Consider the following 20,136-nt stretch of genomic DNA (forward strand, 5'->3'; position numbering starts at 1 on the left):
ATGAGAGTGATACTGTTTCTGTGTTTGCTTTTTAGTTTTTTGTACTCATGGTGCAGCATTTGGCCTTTATTGACTCTTATTAGCAGAAGGAAACCACATTATGTCGCAACTATCGCTTTATCACAATCCTAGATCTAATTGCTGTGCACTATTATCCTACGGAGCGCAAGAGATGCATCCGCTTCTGTGAACAGCGCACACTAGCAGCACACAAAATCAACGCGTGCTAGTTGTTTACTTTGTTTTGTTTCTCCCTTAAGTGTAAAACCAAAACAATATTTAGTTACATAGACCTGAATTCACTTTAATATGGTTTTAAAAACCTCCTGAGCAAAACTTATTGTTTTTTCATGTTAATTGCTGCCAGCTTTGCACCACTCTGCGCTGCAACTAAACGCGCGCATGTTTCGTACTCTTTTAACAGTACCTTCGACTGCGATTTAACAGCACAATTTCATTGGCGGCGTGCGCAATCTACATTTTTGTAACGGTGAGTGAAATTTGTACGTTTTGCTGCCCAACTACACATTTTTCCCGCATCTACATGTTTTCCGCCTAATAATTAATTATCAAGAAAAGCACTAGTAGCCATTTCTAGCGCACATTAACTCGTGTAAGTATCATGCAAATAGCCAATTAAAATAAAGCATTCGTCGCAATATGGCAAGTGACAGGCTTCCAACGTGTCCTGTTAACGCTACGCACAAATCACAACGTCTGATTGGTTGAAATTATCCGGAGCCCTCCACTACGGCGTCCCTCCTAGCCTGAATCGCTTTGGGACCTTAAACACTATAAACCAAACCAGAACGTCTTTTTTTAAATAGCAAAACAAGAATGCCGCCTTTCTTGGAATACCACACTGGTGAGAAGCACAACAAACTGACACAAAATAACTCTACACTCTAGATGTGCTGCCGGTAGTGTCGGCTGATTACGGAGTGCATGCTGTTGGTCTCTATACAAAATGTATTTTTATTGTTCTTCTCAGCACCACGGTGTTATCATGGATAGCAATTATGAAGGCATACACAGCGATAAGAGCCTTTGTGCTATTCCAAGGAGGGAACAATGTTGAGAAATTACTCAAGTTTGTCCCTTAAATATATTGTGGCCTGTAACTCATCTTTTTCTCTGTCATCTCAATTATCTCACGACCATGCTGCGATTATATTGGCCGTATATTTCTCATTGAATTTTCTTTGCAGCAAAGTGTCGGCGCCATCTCCATCTTTGCAGCGTCCGTCATGCTTGTAACAGGTACAGTGGGGTTTTTTCAATAGGGTAAATAACTTTAGTAGCGCCAGTTAGAAGGGATAAGCGCAGATGAAAGGGTCAGAACGTGCAGAAACCATGCGGTGCCGTTTCCTTGGAAGTTAGTTAACCACGTGCTTAATCACCTGTTTGCTTTCTTGTTGTTATCTGGCACACGCCCACGACTAAAATATTGGAGGACGATTAAGCTTCGTCGTTAAGAGTGAGACGCGACAGCGTGTCGCAGCTTTGCCGAGGAGTACACGGAACGCCATCGACCGTTCGGCGCGACGCATGGCCCGTTGGAGAATTTAAAGAAAGGATGCCTGTCTCACATATCTCGGCGGACACCCGAGCCGGGCCGTAAGGGAAGGAAAATGAAATGAAAAATTGTGTTAACGAACGGAAATGACGCCTGTCTCACATTTCTCGCTGGACACCCGCATCGCGCCGTAAGGGAAGTAAAAATCGATCGATCGATCAATCGATAAATAAATAAATAAATCGATCAATCCATCGGTCAATCGATCAATGAGTGATCAATCACTCGATCAATCGATCGATCGATTAATCAATTAATCCATCGATCAATTCATCAATCAATCAATCCTTAACGCTGTCGCGTTAACATCTCTTGCCTTACTGCGCGGTTCAGGTGTCCACCGAGATGCGCCATTTTTCGCTCACGGCCAAAGACACCGACGCCGACGACACCGGCTTTTCTGCGACACGAGCTGCTTAACGCTGTCGCGTTAATACCGTAGTAACGCCTATGCGTACTGCGTAGCGAAGCAACGGAATTGAGTTTCAATGTCAACGGAAAGAAAGCTACACTTTGCCGGCGTGTGCATAGCCTAGTAAGCATTAACCTCAAAGAAGAAATGTAGCATTCCAATGGCCAGGTTAATTCTGGTTTTAACTCGGGTGTATATAGCCTTCATTGATTATGAGAAAGCATTCAACCCAGTTTAAATCTCAGCAGTCATACAAGTATTGCGGAATCAGGGTGTAGATGAGCCTTATGTCAAAATACTGGAAGATATATACAGGAACTGTACAGATACCATAGTCCTCCATAAATTCAGCAATAAAACTCCTATAAGGAAGGGCGTCAGGCAAGGAGACACGATCTCGCCAGTGCTATTCACCATCTATTTACAGGAGGTATTCCGAGGCATGCATTGGGAATAGTTGGAAATAAGAATAAATTGAGAATACCCAAATAATCTGAGATTCACTGATGACATTGCCTGGCTGAGTCACTCAGGAGGTGAACTGCAAATGATGATCAATGAGTTACACAGACAGAGCAGATCGGAAGGGTTTAAAAATTAACATGAGAAAACGAATGTAATTTTGAACAGTCTAGCAAGAGAACAGCAGTTCACAATTGGTAGCGAGGGGCTCGAAGTCGTAAACAAATATGCATACTTAGAGCAGGTAGTGATGGCTTATCCTGATCAAGAGAGGGAAATAACTAGAAAAATATGAATGTGGTTGAGTGCATATGGCAGGTTCTCTCTAATCATGAATGGCGGTTTACCAACTCACCTACGGGGCAGAAGCGTGAAGGCTAACGAAAAAAGTTCAGCTTAAGTTAAGGACAGCACAGGGAGCCATGGAAAGGAAAATGATAGGTGTAACGTTAAGACACCGGAAGCGGGCAGAGTGGGTGAGGGAACAAACGCGTGTAAATGACATCCTAGTCGAAATAAGGAGGAAGAAATGGGCTTGGGCAGTGCATGTACTGCAAAGACAAGATAAGCGCTGGTTCTTATGGGTAACGGAGTGGATTCCAAGAGAAGGCAAGCGTGCCATGGGACGGCCGAAAGTTAGGTGGGCGGACGAGATTATAAACTTTGCAGACATAGGGTGGATGCGGCTGGCGAAGGGCAGGGTTAATTGGAGAGACATGGGGGAGGCCTTTTCCCTGCAGTGGGTGTAGTCAGGATGATGATGATGATGATGATGATGATGATGATTTTAGTGAGGGCCACTACTAAATTTCTAAAACTGCCTTCTTCGGCGATGTGGTACTAGCACAGGCGGACATCAGAAAACAGATGAATCATGTTTATTAGCGACCGGATTAACTAAGTTCCTGTAGTGAACTTTTATCTATTGCAGATATGCACCTGTTTGCGATTAAAGATATATAGCTAACCATTAGTAATAGCCACATCAGTTCTTATGGCTTCGAAAACGGAATCGCCTTCGCCGCTGTGGCTTAAAAAATTTGTCTATTTTTCTCAGAATTAAAAAGTCGCGCGTCCTTCTTGCCCGCAAAGCGACGCCTACAGGTGAACATCACTCCGCGATTCCCGTGTCAAGTGACCTTCTCGTCCTCGCCTCTGCAAGAGAAGGGAGTAGCGGCGACCAGAGGCAGAAAAGCGCATGTAGCGATGGCGCGTCAGAAAATATCACGTAGCATGTGCTCCGTTAAATGACGCCTTTTGACAAATATTTTTGCGCACAGACAGCCAGAACGCCTTCTCGAATTGAGCGAGAAATGGTCCACATTTGTTGAGCCATGGTGATGAGGGTGAGCGCATTCATGGAGTTCTAAAAACAGCTTTAGTTTTTTCTAAAGGTCAGTTAAATACGTCTGCTTAAAACCAGGCGCCTATCTGTGATAGCTAAAAAGTCAATTGATTATTCACGACAGCGGAGGAAGCACGGACAAAAGGGAAGAGTAGAAAACACAAGCGCTGTATGTTTCCGCGCTGTTGTGAATAATGAATAAGTAACAATTCGGCCAACTTTTTTCACTCATCAATGTTAAAAAGTCAGCGATGAGAATTTTAGTTAACGAAATAATAGTTAGCATGATTCAGTCGTTTCCTGACGTCCTCAAACACTCCTATTACTTTGCCTTAAAGAGCCTATCTAAAAAAATTAGTTGCAGGCTTTCCTGAAACACATGGTATACAAATATGCAGCCCCTAAAGAGTTAAATGAAAATAAGTTAAATTGGTTTTTGGGGAAAGTAAATGGCGCAGTATCTGTCTCACATATCGGCGGACACCTGAACCGCGCCGTAAGGGAAGGGATAAAGGACGGATAAGTGTTGTAAAAGTCAAGGAATTGTACGGCTCTTACTAGACCAGGTGATTTATTTCATTACGTGATGTAAGTAGAATAGTATATTGACCTTGGTGCCGGCTTTTCGAAACCATTGTAAGCGACACCTACCGGTGTGCTCCTTCGTTCCTCGAAATGGAAGACATATTGAAACGCGCGAGCAAACAGGAACGCATGTACGAAAAGACATGGTCGCGCTTTTCTCCGTCTCTCCTGTCCTGTGTCCCTGTTAATTTTTTTCGGGATTACGATATGTATTCCAATTGCAGTGTAGGCATTATGAGCTTACGACGTAAATTTTAGCCAATCCACCGGGTATTTCAGCGAACCCTTTCCAAAAGTTTCAAAAATAGGCTTTTTGAGGTAACAATGGCTTTTGCGACATAGTATTACAGTGGTTAGCGAACACAAGAAAACCGTTGAATCGTCTTATGTAATAAGCTGGTTACCTAACTTTATATAATTAACTTTTTAACAGTAGATGGTTAACCTCCCTGCGTTTCATTTTCATTCTCTCTCTCTTTTAACAGTAGAGTTAGGCGCCGAGTTGCAATCAGAGATTTGTAACCTGTAGTTAGTAATAGCCATATCAGTTTTTACAATTTCCAAAACACGATTACCCTCGCCACTGTAGCTCGACAAAATCTGGCTGCATCGGGCGAAAATACATGAGCTTTTGCAAGCATGCAGGCAAAGCAACTACTGCTGTGCACGTAACTAGTCGAAAAAGGCAATTTTTTTTTCGAGCCACAACGCAAAGGGTAATAGCGTTTTCAAAATTCTAAAAACTGATATGACTACTACTAACGACCAACTAGAAATCTCTTTTTGCCACTAGGTTTCTAACTGCGCTAGTTAAAATGTTAATTATTAAAAATTCATTAACAAGCTTATCACCTTAGTCGATTCACAGGTTTTCTGGTGCCCGCCAACACTGGTAACGCAATGGCGCAAAAGCCACGTTTTTACCCCGAAAAGCGTATTTTTCAAAAACTTTGAAAGTATTCGCTGAAACACCCGGTACACCTGAATTCCTGCGCAGCAGCTGCATGGGCCCACGCGACTAAAGCTGCCTTACATAGCGCTGCCTACTAGCGCTGGATTTCCGATTAACAAGGGAGATTCAGTAATGCATTTGACTAATTCGTGCGTGTGGCAGTATGCGTTAGTGTAACTGGACAGTTAGCTAACAACTATGATGTGTTGCATTTGTGTGTATGAAAATAAAATGTTTTTTCCTAGCAAGACATCTTTCCTTTCAGTGTTACATGTACCCCTCCTCTGGTGCAACATTGCTGTTGGTTTGGCCGGAACGATCTACACAGCGCTCGTAAGGAAACGTGTGTTTGTTTGGATCTAATATTCTTCTACAGCGGTCGTAGTGAGTGAACTCAGCAGTTGGTGCACATTTTAATCATGTTGTCGTTTATAGCCGTTACTTGCTGAGGTGGCATGAACCGTACGTTCCTTAAATTCACGACGACTTCGCACGTGACTGAAGCACTAACTGTTAAATGCGTCTTTTTGAGTCATGATATTCTTCAGTAAGGTGGAGTGTTACTCATGTATCCTATAGGAAATCCTGCGTCCTAGACAAAGCTCCCAGTCTGTTTGTACTGCAATAGGAGCACAACAGCTTTGTCCTAGTGGCCTCTGATGTCTCAAAGTTCGTGACGAGCATTGCTAGGAAGCGTTGTTGACCGATTTATTTCTTTTCAAATACTACTGCCTCTCGCGTTAGAGATATAGATGGGAGCGCGTAAAAACGGACGCCGCCCAAGCAGCCTACAAGGCCACTTTATTTATTTGTTTTCAACATTATATTACCTATTTTCGCAATGCATATGTATTTTTGTCGTTCTGTTGTGTATTCTTACGCATTGTTTTTCTCACAAAATCACTCTCAGTTTGCTTTATTTTTTCGCGAAATATATCTTTCCTGTACCTATGAAGGTAAACATAACAGCTCGAGCATAGTGACTACTATTTTTATTACATTTAAACGGATTTCCTGCACGCGTGTCCCTTGCTATTCCATATGACGTGATCGGGACAAAGGTCGTGTACTCCTCCGCTTTTTTCACTGTGACTAATCATCCGGGAAAAGTCCTGGAAATGCTACTAAAAAAACATTGGCTGGCAGTTTAGAATTGCTAAGCTTGAACCATTCTAGGAAGCACAATCTTTTGCACCTAGACACCATCGCCACGTACCTGAAAGCGCGATTTAGGTGTCCACTGACTCAGGCAGCCAGCTATGAGCGGCACCAAACTTTTCATGGTCAATGTCAGTCTACAAAACGTACGTCGGCCACCTATGCTCCAGTGCCGGATTTCTGCAGCGATGTTGCCAACACCAACGCGTATTGTTGTAGTGCCTTGTCCCTACCACAACGCTGTCCACGCACATCTTCATGTCATCACCGCCACATAGCTCAAAGCGCGAACATTACTTTCATAACAGCATTCGTTTATGAAGAATACGATGTGCAGTGCATAGCGCGAGTGTGTTACAGTTTATCACGAGGCGTCATCGGTCGCGGCGGCAGCCTAGTGCTCACTTGTAGTGGCCAGCAAAGCTGATCTGTTCGCGCCGCCGCGTCTTCGAATCTCAGAATCGAGAATATTTTATTCATTTATTTAGTTATGTACGGTTTGCCCAAGGTCTTTATCAAGGTCAAGCATCACACAAACCGGTGAGGCGGTTTGACCACCTGAAGAAGATCTTTTGCACAAAAAGCACCACCTTGAACCCGCGCCGCTGTGGTTGTACCAGCGAGGCAAACGTCTAGCCTACAATCAATAAATTCAAGAGCTAAAGTGTATGTAAGGTATGTATATTCGGCTACCTTGGAGCCTTTGGGGCCAGCTGCGCCATACATCTACTCGCTGCAACATTGGCCATTAGTCCGTGCAAATGGCTTCTGGTTGATAAAAGGGCAGTGTCTGTGCTGTAAGTGAACGTCCAGTGAATTTTCATATCTAGAAGCATTATTCATTTTTCGCGATAAACGTGGTGGGCAACAGTTTATCATCCGTTGTACTCGTAGCTGCCACGAGCCAAAGCTGCAACACCTCTGCCTGTTTCGCTGCGTCAAATAGGCTGTAAATGACGAGAACTCCGGTTAAAAGCATTCCACCATTTTAGATCTAAGATCTTCAAAAGCGATAACGCGATTTTTCCTCGTCATTGTGCCGCTCAGTAAATCAAAGGAATATCGAGAAGTCATTCAAATGCTCCAGTGTTGCCTTGCTAGTATGTGCGTTCATTTATTCAAAAGCCGGAGCCGACCAGAAGGCGAAACCTTGCTCGCATGTTGAACAATGAAATTGTGAGTACGTGGTTGACATAATTCGCACTAAAGACTGAATTTATGATGAAACCCTAGGTGAAAATAATTAAGATTCAGTAACATCCTACCAGCTTCGTCATACAAATATCTTACTATTTCTGTTGTACTGTGTGACATTTAATGACAAACGTATATTTACCAAAATGAATGAAATTTGTATGACAGTTTAATGCTAACTGAATGAAATATCTATGAAAAATCAAATGAGGTTATTGCACCATACAACTGCTTTCAGTAGTGATATTAAGCTGAAACGCGCAAAAATATTTAAGGCAGTACATCGCTCGTGATATCAATCGTTAGACAAATTTACTTGTGTCCCAATAGAATCAATTATAGGATCAACAAAGAACTGGTTAGGACAATTAGTTAAATTTTAATTATAAAAAAAACGTTAAGGAATGCAAAAGAATGAGGGCATGAAGGGAAGTGCCAATAGATGCAGCTTGCCCCAAAATAGTGAGCGCAAACTTATGTTACCGCGATAAGTGGCTCGATTTGAAAGTTTTCCCAGACGACGAAGTCGGTGAAATTGCTCCCATGTTTCAAGTGGAATTCACCATGCCCGTCAAATACATTCCACACTCTACTGACGTTTATGGCAGCCTTGAGAGTGGTGAGAGGGCTGGGGGCGGTTTTAAGCGATGAATTAAAAAAAAAATTCACCGACTATAATCCTCATCGGTAATGCGATTTTTCGAGCCCAACTGCTGCGACATTTGAACTATAGGCGACCGCAGACGGAACAAGCAGTGCCGAACGGAAGCGGATCTGGATTTAGGCTTGCGCATTGCGCACAGCAGTCCGCCGCAGCTAAGGTTATAACTGAACCTCTTCCTGGGATGAATCCTCACTGGAAACATTTGCAAAATACATAATAGCTTTAGTCAAGTGACAACGACGCAAGAAATGATGCCAACTGAGATTAATGTCACTCATAGAAAATTACATTAATTCGCCGCTTCACAGGGGGCCACGCTGGTTGCTTGGAATTCCGTGGGTTATGCACCGCAATTCAGTGCCTTAGTTGCCGTCTCCCAACTTGCCCGAATGACGCAGTAACCGTCTCAGATATCGGCGGACACCTGAACCGCGCCTTAAAAGAGGGCATAAAGGAGGGAGTGAAAGAAGAAAGAAGAAAAGAGGTGCCGCATAGTGGTCGTCTCCGGAAAAATTTCGAACACCTGGGCATCTTAAACCTGCACTGATATTGCACAGCACGCGGGTGGCTTTGCGTTTTGCCTCCATCGAAACGCTGCCGCCGCGGTCGGGTTCGAACCTGAGTACCCGGGCTCATCAGACGAGCGCCATAACCGCTGAGACACCGCGGCGGGTATACCTGTATAGCTGTCGTTGAATTTCGGGTTAAACAGAGATAACCGCTGTGTGAGATTTTTGTTCATTTTTAAAGCTTGCTCTGCTATGAACTCGAGCGTTGAGAGCCGAAGTGCCTAAAACGCCAGTGCTGTATTAGTTCACGGTGCTCTGTGGCGCCATTTTGCCTCGAGGAAGAAGGTGTAATGCTCAATGAACTTTACACTCGCTTCTTTCAAAAAGGGTGGACTTCGAGGCGTTGTATGGGCTGACTGCATGCAGTTTGTGACCATTCTGGTAGCTCCAGCAACGCTGATTATAAAGATAATCATTGACTCCTCGTCACCAAACTCAACCATTCAACCAGTTAACGACCTCAATGTCGCACAATACATCGCAGAGTAAGTAGACTGCTCCCACGTGCCCCTCGTTTTTAGAGCCGAGTTGGCATCGCCACGGCTTCCTTCGGGCTTGGTTCTTACTTTTAATGCTCTGCAAAGCAGGGACAGAAGTGCCAGAGAAGTCTTCGTCGCAGCTTTATTTGTTGAAGGATTTAGAGCCTTAGCACTTTTTTGTGCCTGCAGTTACGCACTTCTCTCAGAGCTGAAAGTGAAGGCATTACAGCGAATATAGCGCGGTAATAGTATTCCGGACAAGAAAAAGAAGCACTACAACTCCGTATTTACTCTGGAGGCTGCGCGTGTGGACGTAGGATTTCAGCATGTAACCTTTTCCTAGCAGTGCCTGCCTGGAGCATTAATTACTAGTGCCGCTTCCCTGAACGCGATAATAAATAAGATAGATAATAATGAGAACAAATTTTTTTCTATTTATGACTATGCTCACGTATTGTACATAGTCTTAAAACGCACAGTTTGTTTTAGTAGGTCTCTCATTGCACCTTTCCAACAGCTACAGCTTTGACTTGACAAGTGACGAGAACATCTGGGGTTGCTTGTTTGGCTCGGTCGCACCAGGGATTCTTCGACTCGGCTTCGATCAAGTTGTTACCCAGAGACTCATGGCGTGCCGAACGCTTGAAGAAGCTAAGAGGTACGTATCACTTTCATTCGAAAAGGGACTCTGCAGTTTTACAAGAGGAGCCCTGACCTCATCAGGGTTCCGTGTGGCTAAATCTGTGGCCGCCTTGTGACCAGACTATGGTGAAGCTAAGTCCTGGAAAGTTTGCCTGTAAAAGCTTCCAGCGCTAAATCTTTTCAAGAGTTTTATTGAAGTGGCCTACGTACTTGTCGGGTGTCAATGTTCGCTCCTACCGCACGATAAACGTTGAAAGCTCAGTGCAAAAAGTCATGAATTGTGTTATAGGTTCGACAGTTAGACCAGATAATAAAACTTTTTAATCTTACGCCTGTGCACTAGCGATGAAAAAAAAACTTCAAAAAGCGTATAGCTCAGGGAGGAAACTTTTTCTGAGCTGGAAGCCGAGGACTGCCCAACTCTTCTTTTTTTATTTTCCAAAGACAGGCCTTCGTTTGGCCAATGTTCCATAAAATGTGAAAAAAAATGGCTACTGGATTAGCATTTCTGAGCAAGAAATACTGTGCGAAAGCACAGTTTTTCGCAGGCAAAGAGCACCGCTACGTACCTTAAACGCGATAACGGTGTCCACTGACCCAGGGAGTCAGTTATGGCTGTCCAACTTTTTCATCGTCATTGGCAATTTGCCCAACGTACGCCGTCGGCCTATGCTTTAGTACCGCATTTCGTCCGCAGTGTTGTCAACGCCAACGCGTATTGCTCTAGTGCCCTGGTTATTCCATAGCGTTGTCCACGCCAACGCATGCAGCGCATATCTCTTTCTACTAAACCAGTCGCTAATAGTCAGGAGAACGTTCGCCTTCTTTCGTGGTTTATGTGGGTTTAACGTCCCAAGGCGACACAGGCTATGAGGCACGCCGTTGTTAAGGGCCCCGGAAATTTTGACCGCCTGCGGTTCTTTAACGAGCAGTGACATCACACAGTACACGGGCTTCTAGTATTTTGCCTCCGTCGAAATTCGACCACCGCGGCCAGGTCGAACTCGCGTTTTCAGGTCAGCAGCCGAGCGCCATAACCACTGCGTTAACGCGGCGGCTTAAAGTGGTAAGAGAATTCGTCGAGTTTGGACATGTCGAGAGAATTCTTCAAGGTAGGGCAGGTAGTGACCGCAGATGCGGATCACGAGAGTGAAATAACTGGAAGAATGAGAATAGGGTGGAGCGCATATGGCAGGTTATCTCAGATCATGAATAGCAGTTTATGAGTATCCCTCTAGAGAAAAGTATGTAGCAGCTCCATCTTATCGGTACGCACCTACAGGGAAGAAACGTGGAGGCTGAAGAAAAGGGTTCAGCATAAGTTAAGGACAGCGCAGCGAGCTATGGAACGAAATTGACAGGAGGAAAGTTAAGACACAGGAAGAAGTTAGGGTGGGTCGGGTATCAAATATGGATTAATGACATTCTAGTCTAAATCAAAAGGAAGAACTGGGCACAGGCAGGGCATGAAATGCGAACGCAAGATAACCTATGGCCTTTAAGTGTAGCAGACTGGACTCGAAGCGAAGGAGAGTGGGTAGGGAGTGGCAGAAAGCTAGGTGGGCGGATCAGATTAAAGAGTTTGCGGGGATAAGATGGCCGCGGTTGCCACAGGGCAGGGTTAATTGGAGAGATATAGGGAGAGGCCACTTTCTAGTAGCGCCTTCTGTCGAAACTGGCGAGGAGGTAATCGTTCTTACCTAGACGCATACCAGTTCATTTCAATACGTGGCGCTCCTGCTTGGCAAAACACGTAAATGTGTCAGAAGAGCGCCTGCCTGCCCTGCCTGCCCTGTCTTGCCCTGCCCTGCCTGCCTGCCTGCCCTGCCCTGCCCTGCCCTGCCCTGCCCTGCCCTGCCCTGCCCTGCCCTGCCCTGGCCTGGCCTGTCCTGCCCTGGCCTGTCCTGCCCTGCCCTGCCCTGCCCTGCCCTGCCTGCCTGCCTGCCTGCCTGCCCTGCCCTGCCCTGCCCTGCCCTGGCCTGTCCTGTCCTGTCCTGTCCTGCCTCCCTGCCTGCCTGCCTGCCTGCCCTGCCCTGCCCTGCCCTGGCCTGGCCTGTCCTGGCCTGGCCTGGCCTGGCCTGTCCTGCCCTGCCCTGCCCTGCCCTGCCCTGCCCTGCCTGCCTGCCTGCCTGCCTGCCTGCCTGCCTGCCCTGCCTGCCTGCCTGCCTGCCTGCCTGCCTGCCTGCCCTGCCCTGGCCTGTCCTGTCCTGCCCTGCCTGCCTGCCTGCCTGCCTGCCTGCCCTGCCCTGGCCTGTCCTACCCTGCCCTGCCCTGCCTGCCTGCCTGCCTGCCTGCCTGCCCTGCCTGCCTTCCTGCCTGCCTGCCTGCCTGCCTGCCCTGCCCTGCCCTGGCCTGTCCTGGCCTGCTCTGCCCTGCCCTGCCCTGCCCTGCCTGCCTGCCTGCCTGCCCTGCCCTGCCCTGCCCTGCCCTGCCCTGGCCTGTCCTGTCCTGTCCTGCCCTGCCCTGCCCTGCCCTGCCCTGCCTGCCTGCCCTGGCCTGGCCTGGCCTGCCCTGCCCTGCCCTGGCCTGGCCTGGCCTGGCCTGGCCTGGCCTGCCCTGCCCTGCCCTGCCCTGCCTGCCTGCCTGATCCCCCTGTCCTGCCCTCCCCTGCCCTGCCCTGCCCTCCCCTCCCCTCCCCTGCCCTGCCCTGCTCTGCTTTGCTCTGTCTGTCTGTCTGTCTGACTGTGCAAATACGCGTGTTGTTCATTAATTGGGTATGGTACGGTATGGTATGGTATGGTACGGTATAGTATGGCGTAGTGGTATACGGCACCATACGTCCTGATATTCTGAAAAAAAGGGGGTTGCCAGCGGATAAAAAGACGCGTACACAGAAAAGAGACGTTAGACACGGACAGGCGCGCGACGGACGCAACGGGAAGCACCCAGATGTATTTTGTTATATCGTTTTTATCGAAACGCGGCCGCACGGTACAGGTTTCGACCACCCGCGCCCTTACAGTAAGCAGCCCAAAGCTATAACCGCTAAGACATCGAGAGAGGTAAAAGCACTGCAGCTGCCGACATTACATTGCAAATATTCCCGCAAGAATTCCCGATGAAAAAAAATTCAGGCAATAAGAAGTCGTTATTGGTGCACAAGTGGAGTTCATCTGTCTTAGCTATAATCACGTCTCAGCTGCTCGAACGTCGCCAGGCTAACGCGCCCATGGTCGGTGTCGGTATGGAGCAATACGGCAACGCCTTGACAGTTGCAGCGTGTGGTTCCTGCAAATAAAAACGTTGCGGAGGACTGCATTCTTTTACGATCATAGGATGAGATACGGGGACTGTTTTCACCAGGACAACTTGGACTGCTCATACGAAAGAAACAATATCGTTGGCCTTAAAACTTTTCAACTAGAAGGTGCGTCATGACCGCAAAGTGAATATATGCCTGTATGTATTCTTTTGCGCAGCACTGCCGTTACCAGCGCATTCCTCGCTCTTTTCACTTACTTTACACCCGTAGCGATGGGCATCGCACTGACAGTATGGTTTCGGGGCTGTGACCCACTGCTGTCGGGTGATATCATTAGCATTGATCAAGTGAGTTCTTCATTTCTTGATGTCTTCAGGTAGTGATTTCGTACTGCATTGCAATGCGGTCTTTGCACCTCTTTGTTAGTCTTGAACGTGCTGAATATGACACGGGTTGTCATATGTCCTGTAAATATGACCTATACACATTCTATAGACTTGTTAAGCCTGTTGCTTTCCTATAGAAATTTCCTTTTGTCTATTCATATTCTGTGAACTAACTACAGACAAAAGTTGTCACAAACTGTAAAGCCACAAATCTATAGATTGTCTATAGACTGTCTATAGAATTTTTATTGTCTAAAGGAAAGTCAATTGTCTATAGGAAGGGACTTTATTATCAAACGTTGATGGACTGTGGACAGAAAGTCTAAATAAAACCTAGTAAGGGATTGCCGGTAGTGTACGCTGGAAACTAAACGAACGCCGACAAGTTACGTTCAAGGACAATGTTTCGCACCAGTCCGCTGGCTTTTTTCCCTGTTTTAGGTGCATGTGTGAAACGTAGAACGGCTCACCAGATTACTCTTAACGTTGTTCCAAGAGAAGGTTTTGGGAGAATATATTCGGGGTTACCAGAACGCCGCATTTTCAGCCAAATACTCATCGCTGTATGCTTTGTGATGCGGCTTCGAGCTCTTTTCGCTAGCCAGTTGATTTCGTCCTACCCACCATATATTATGCGACACTTGCCCCATTATTTTGTGCGAACTGCTAAAAACTGCTGGCACACTGCAAAGCCACACCTTCATACCATAAGTGTTCTTTCAACAGTTACTACACTTTTTCACATTTGGCAACGAAGATTTCTAAAATAAGCGTGCTGTCGTATCGCTTTATTACCCAAATAATTAAACACTATCAAAAAATCTAATTTGATGCGTGATACGTCTGTTGTATATATGTACTTACTAGATATGTTTTGTATGTGGCTCATATAGACGGTTTTCCACCTAAGACTTTACACAATTTTAAAGAATAGGCTTTTTCAGGTAGCAGAGCGCTTATTTCGGCATGCCAATTTCAGGTGTGTGGCGCATCAGAACGTAGCTAAGACATGATAACTAGCAGACTGGATAACTAATATTGAATAGCTAACTTTTTGACTATCACTGTTCGGCTCCTTGCTTATTGACAGGCCCACCGTAAGTAATATCATTATCAGTTGTTAGAATTTCGAAAATGGCGTTGCCCTCGGCGCTTTGGCCCAACAGATTTTGGCTACATCGCGCCAAAATACATGCGCTTTCTAGAAGCTTGCAGGCAAAGCACCCTTTACAGTGCACGTAACTCGTTGAAATAGCCAAAATTTGTAGGCCCACAGCGGCGAGGGTAACCGCATTTTCGAATTTCTAAAAAATGATACAGCTGTTACTTGCGGTGGGCTACACGACCATCAGTAATTAAGAAACCTAACTGCGACAGTTAACAAGTTAACTATTTAATATTTGTTGACCACCATGCTAGTTAGCATGTTTTCGCTGTTTTGTCATTTACTACACCACTGACAATGCTATGCAGAAAAAGCGCTCTTCTGACTAAAAAATTCTATTTTAAAAAATTGCGCAAATTCTTAGGTGAAACACCCTATATATAAGGCAGATATGTCATATATGTCTCAAATTTATGAAATTACGTCGTGGAGAAAAGTTGGGCTGTGGGCTAGGGTAGTAAATAAACGAAGGGGGAAGAACTGCATCATAACGGCCCGACCCACCATCATGCGGATCTACAACTGAATACAGTAACCGCTACGCCTTGACTGCTTTTATTTTGCAACATTTTACTCCAGGAATGCCACGGGAACTAACTGCATTATTTTTGTATGACTAGACTTACGCTTTTTTTTTCGGCATATTTAGCTCAAACATGCACATTACGGCCATACTAGACGAATGTTCCCAGAGTGTACCGAGGCTTCATGCAGGCTCTCAGGATGTTGTGAATCCGGATGTCCATTGGGACATCTTGGTATATGATCATTTTCGCAGTGCTACCTCTTTCGTAGGTCGCGTTCTCATTGCACACGTATTTTTTTACTACATCTGGAGCTCTGCCACGAAAATACCAGGCGTTATTCGTTACGTACCTTTAATCCACTCAACAAAAGAGGTGAGGCCAAATTTATCTCCAAGCGAAACGTCTACCTAAGCACACTGTAAACTCCTAACGAGGCAGTGTGGCTAGCTGATATTTAGAGCAAGAAAGAGGGCAAAACAGAGAAACACGAAGAATACTCTGCGAAACACGCTCTGTGTTTTTATCCTACGCGTTGTTATTGGCTTGTCACGTAGCTTCTTTTGCATGCATTTCACGAAACACGTTGCTTTATACGAGGAACTCATGAGCCGCTACCTGTTTTGAAGATGGCAGTCGATACAAGACAAATCTGAGCTCGTGTGTGTGCTCGTTAGTCGCGTATCAGTTTAGGTATGACATTTAAAGTCTATTGAAGACACATTTGTGAAGAGTGTGAAATTGTGTGTGGCACGTATATGAATTCACAAGTGAAATTTTTCTGGCAGGTGTGAACTTGTATGCAGCCCATGTGACTTCACTCGGGACACATTGTGACACACATGACCACGTGTGAATTATGTATCGGTTCCTAGGACGCACACTTCTTAACATATATAACTCCCATGCTGCCCATATGAATTGGAGCGAGACAAATTTGTGACCCATATAACTCGTACCAATCGCATATCAATCCACATGAGACACATATAAAATCATATAAGAATTTTCGATGGGGGAATTTGGAGAAAAAAATCTTTAACACCACGTTATGCTAGTTGCTGTACCGGCAGTCTAAAACCAGCTTCAAATTTTGGGAGCACCGTTGAAATTTGAGAAATCTATGGGTCACGAATAAAAACAATCACCATTTGGTCCATTCCTCGCAGCTAGTCCGAGTTGTATGAAATACCTAACCAAAGGTCTTGAATGAACTTGAAAGCTGAGATAGAGTAAGCGACTTTTTGTTCAACAAATGCTCTCCTGTATTTCTTGTAGACTTATTCAGAAACAGAGAGACGAGGAGTTGTTGGACGCTGGCTGGAAATTGCACATTCGCGTTCCCTCTGTCTTCACACAAGCGAAACATTTTGACAAGAGGGGCTGGCTGTTGAAATTACGTTGACGTCAAACTTTGTGCACTTGCTGCGTGTAGTGATGAGCACACGGCGCTTGAACAGTATGCCACGAATTGGCGACACTCGGCACCAACGGTTTTATTTATCTTATTCTTCCCTAGTCTAAGAGAGTAATGTTGTACTTCACATAAATTTGGGGACTTCAAGTAAAAATATCTACATTGTATGGCTGTTTATTCTTCTACGTCTTTTATGAAAACTCTTAGATTTTGCCGTACTACATCAACACATACCTGGTGCACATGCCAGGATTCGCCGGACTTTTTCTAGCCGGAGTTGTCTGCGCCGCAACAAGGTAAGTATGAGTATATTGTGCCGATATCAGTGGGCTTAATGTAAACGGGATATTTATGGCCATGTATGGCAGTAAAGAATTTGAATGGCTTAGGAGCAGGACTACCTGCCTTCGTGCAATTTTCATTGCCATATTTTTCGTTCGCAGTCCCTCTATCTCAGGAGTCTTTCCTATGGCTTCTTAATATTTTTCCTGTCTTTCAGGCACGAATGTCTCCCGCATCAGCCGCCTACGCTCAGCACACTTTTCGCTTCTGCATTTGCACAGTAGTCGTACTCGACAGCAATTAAAACCCCGAACAATGTATTCGAAACTTCGAAATGGGCTCTTCCAACCTGACAAATCAGCACCAATCAGTCCAGCTACCATATCAGTGAAGGCAAAGCTCCCATCATTCGATCCTACTGCAGTTCCAAGAAGTGTATGAAATATACGGTCATTCTTAGCACAATATGAACAGCGTCGCTGCCCTGACCGCCTAGTAATAGTTCGTATGCCTTCAGTCCAGGTAGCACGCCTTCTGCTCTGAAACTGAGCCAGCTTTGGAAAATGTCGACGAGGCTACCCCGAAAGCATTCAATAGGCAGCATGCATGCGCGATACCCTCTGATATTCAACTGGTACTGGGTAAGACTTTGTGCTCGCAGAACAAAAACTTTCGAGTGGAGAGAAATGTGTTCACAAAGCTGCATTTTTTTTTGTTTTTGCTAGCTTCAATTTAGGACTTCATGCACAAGGTCACTAAGCAGTTTTTTTATGTCAGGTTTTTTTTCATGCAATTGCAGTTGCAAAACTGCCTCACACACGTGCGCCCCATTTCGCGCTCGCTGATGGGTCGCGCAGCCTTCGCCTGCTTTTTCGCTGAATGAGTGAGTGCATGCCTGCTTCCAGCTGAATTTGCAATAGTGCTGCAATGTAGTGTTCACAAAGCAGCTTAGTATGCAGCCTAATATTCTATGCTGATATTGATGTAAATTCTATAATCCGCCTACATAGTACTTATTTGAGCCGATAGACACGCAAGCGATACTTTTTTGCAAGTCGCGAGGACAGAAAAAATGCTGCCGTGTTTAGGTTTTGTCTTTGAACGCTCCATTAACCTTAAAGCGTATGTTGGTTTGGCTGGTCACCTTTTGTTATAGTAGTCAAGACTGGAGAAAATAGTGGGAGAGTTCAGTTCTTGGTCTTAAAATGTCATATTAAAGCGACAGCGTTAATGGTCCCGTTCAGCACGGAACCCGGCACCGTAAATGGCGCACCGAAAGAATTCGGATTGGTCATGAGGGTCGTGACGTCACAAGGGGAGATGTGGAAACGAAGAGTGATTAATATATAACAATAATTGCTGTTATAAGGCCGCAACATGACTCAAACGTGATTATGACATGTAAGTTCAAAGTAAGTTCAAAGTAAATTCGTTGCGCTGGAAAGAAAACTGGGATAAGTAGACGAGAATCGAGCCTGTGACCCCTGCGTCGCGAGTCGCCTTTGAACCTCGTTTTGAGCGGTAGGAAATTCCCATCAAACTAATCCAACGCTACGACAAAAAGCCCGACAATCAACAACAATATACAATCAAGAATACATTTGTGGCCGGCACACCGCATTGTTCATTGCCATTCTGATTGTTCTACTTGTGTCACCTGTGGCTGTGCTGCAACAATCAACATCAACGTTGTCTATATCCTGCGGTTAGAACATAAATATAGACGCTGCGCTGTGGTCTAGAGACCTTAATCCGCGGCATTTGACGGATAACAAAGTAATTGGACGGCTGCCACATCGATCACCACACAAGCGTTACCGCGATTCCTAGAGCCTCCATGCTAGCCCGACAGATTCTAACTGTGCTGCAACAATGACCTGTGTGTCCATGGAGTAGGTGCTTAGGCGCTGGTTATGTTTATGCACAGGCGGAATTAGCCTAACATTGGTCTGTGTGCAATCGCTCCGCTTGAGTCGCTTAACTTAAGGAATGTGTTTCAACCAGGGACCCACAAAGTTAGCGTCCTCTAAAAAATTCAAGAGTGTACAACGTGATTTTCTGAACCTTTACGAACTCTTATTTTAAAATCTTGAGAGGGGCGTTCGTAAGGTATGTTGAGTTATAGTTTACAGCAAGGCAGACATTATGTACCCAATGTGGATAAATATTTAAACGAATAATTGACTAAAATTTAAAAAACTTTCATATCTTTAATCTATGGGGTCAAGGTTATATTGTTAAATTGTTTGCGGTCAAGCTGAGCCATATTTTTAAATTTTCGTAATCGTGACTGTCGCTTTAAATATCGAATACCAAAATTACCCCTTTTAGAGCCTGTTGAGTTGGCTTGTTCGCATTTCAGTATTAAATTGGCGCCGCTTACAATTCTTACGCGTCAAATACTGGTGCAGTTGGCGCGTCTGATGATGTAGGAAAACTAAACTTTATGTCGGCGACAACAGTACGCGCTGCGGCGGCATTTTATGATTAAGTTAGACGGGCAAGTCAACTCCACAAGTTTTCAAATGCTCATTTTTGATGTTCGATATTTCGAACCAGTTTGCCAATGAAGAAAAATTTTAACCAGAGCTCACCTTCGATGTTGACGGTCATTACTTCAGCAATATAACCTTGCCCCTTCATATGAAAGATCAAAAAGTATCTTAGTTAACTTAAGCTAATTAGTTTTCTAATTTGTGATACATATACGATATAAACTACGTCCGCTTTGCTCTACAATCCAGCTCAACAGATCGTGCCTACGTATCTCACAATGTTTTTGAGATAAAGATATGTAATGGCTAAAAGAAGTCACCCTGTATATTGCCATTTGCGCTGATCAATTACGTCCTTGCAGGCATCATATATATTTCCGCTATGTAGCCTCTCTCCTTTCCCCTGGAAGCAAGACAGCCAAGCGAAGCACTGCTGCTAACCTCCTCGCCTCTCTTCGTCTCACTCTTTCCTTCTTGCTTCATATCTTCAGCCTCAGCGGAAGCACAAGAGCTTCCTATGCTGCTGCAGATCGCTGGGCCCAAAAGTGCTGTTTTCCAGCAACCAGTGCCGGAACAGGCCCCGCTCAGATTGCTACTCAACAAACTTTTCGCACCGTGGTGCGAGCC

At 45.2% G+C, this 20,136-nt stretch overlaps 1 protein-coding gene across 1 annotated transcript in view; it reads left to right on the forward strand.

The window, feature by feature from the left end:
- Positions 1–20,136, forward strand: part of LOC144100331 (sodium-coupled monocarboxylate transporter 1-like) — a 35,048-nt gene that overhangs the window by 1,913 nt on the left and 12,999 nt on the right. The window contains exons 3-9 of the mRNA XM_077633308.1: positions 425–490; positions 1,209–1,260; positions 5,598–5,665; positions 9,245–9,402; positions 9,914–10,054; positions 13,458–13,587; positions 16,940–17,028. Of these exons, the coding sequence (XP_077489434.1) occupies positions 425–490; positions 1,209–1,260; positions 5,598–5,665; positions 9,245–9,402; positions 9,914–10,054; positions 13,458–13,587; positions 16,940–17,028 (704 nt within the window). The remainder of the gene's footprint in view (positions 1–424; positions 491–1,208; positions 1,261–5,597; positions 5,666–9,244; positions 9,403–9,913; positions 10,055–13,457; positions 13,588–16,939; positions 17,029–20,136) is intronic.

Source organism: Amblyomma americanum, chromosome 8, assembly GCF_052857255.1.
Source record: "Amblyomma americanum isolate KBUSLIRL-KWMA chromosome 8, ASM5285725v1, whole genome shotgun sequence".
Taxonomy (NCBI): domain Eukaryota; kingdom Metazoa; phylum Arthropoda; class Arachnida; order Ixodida; family Ixodidae; genus Amblyomma; species Amblyomma americanum.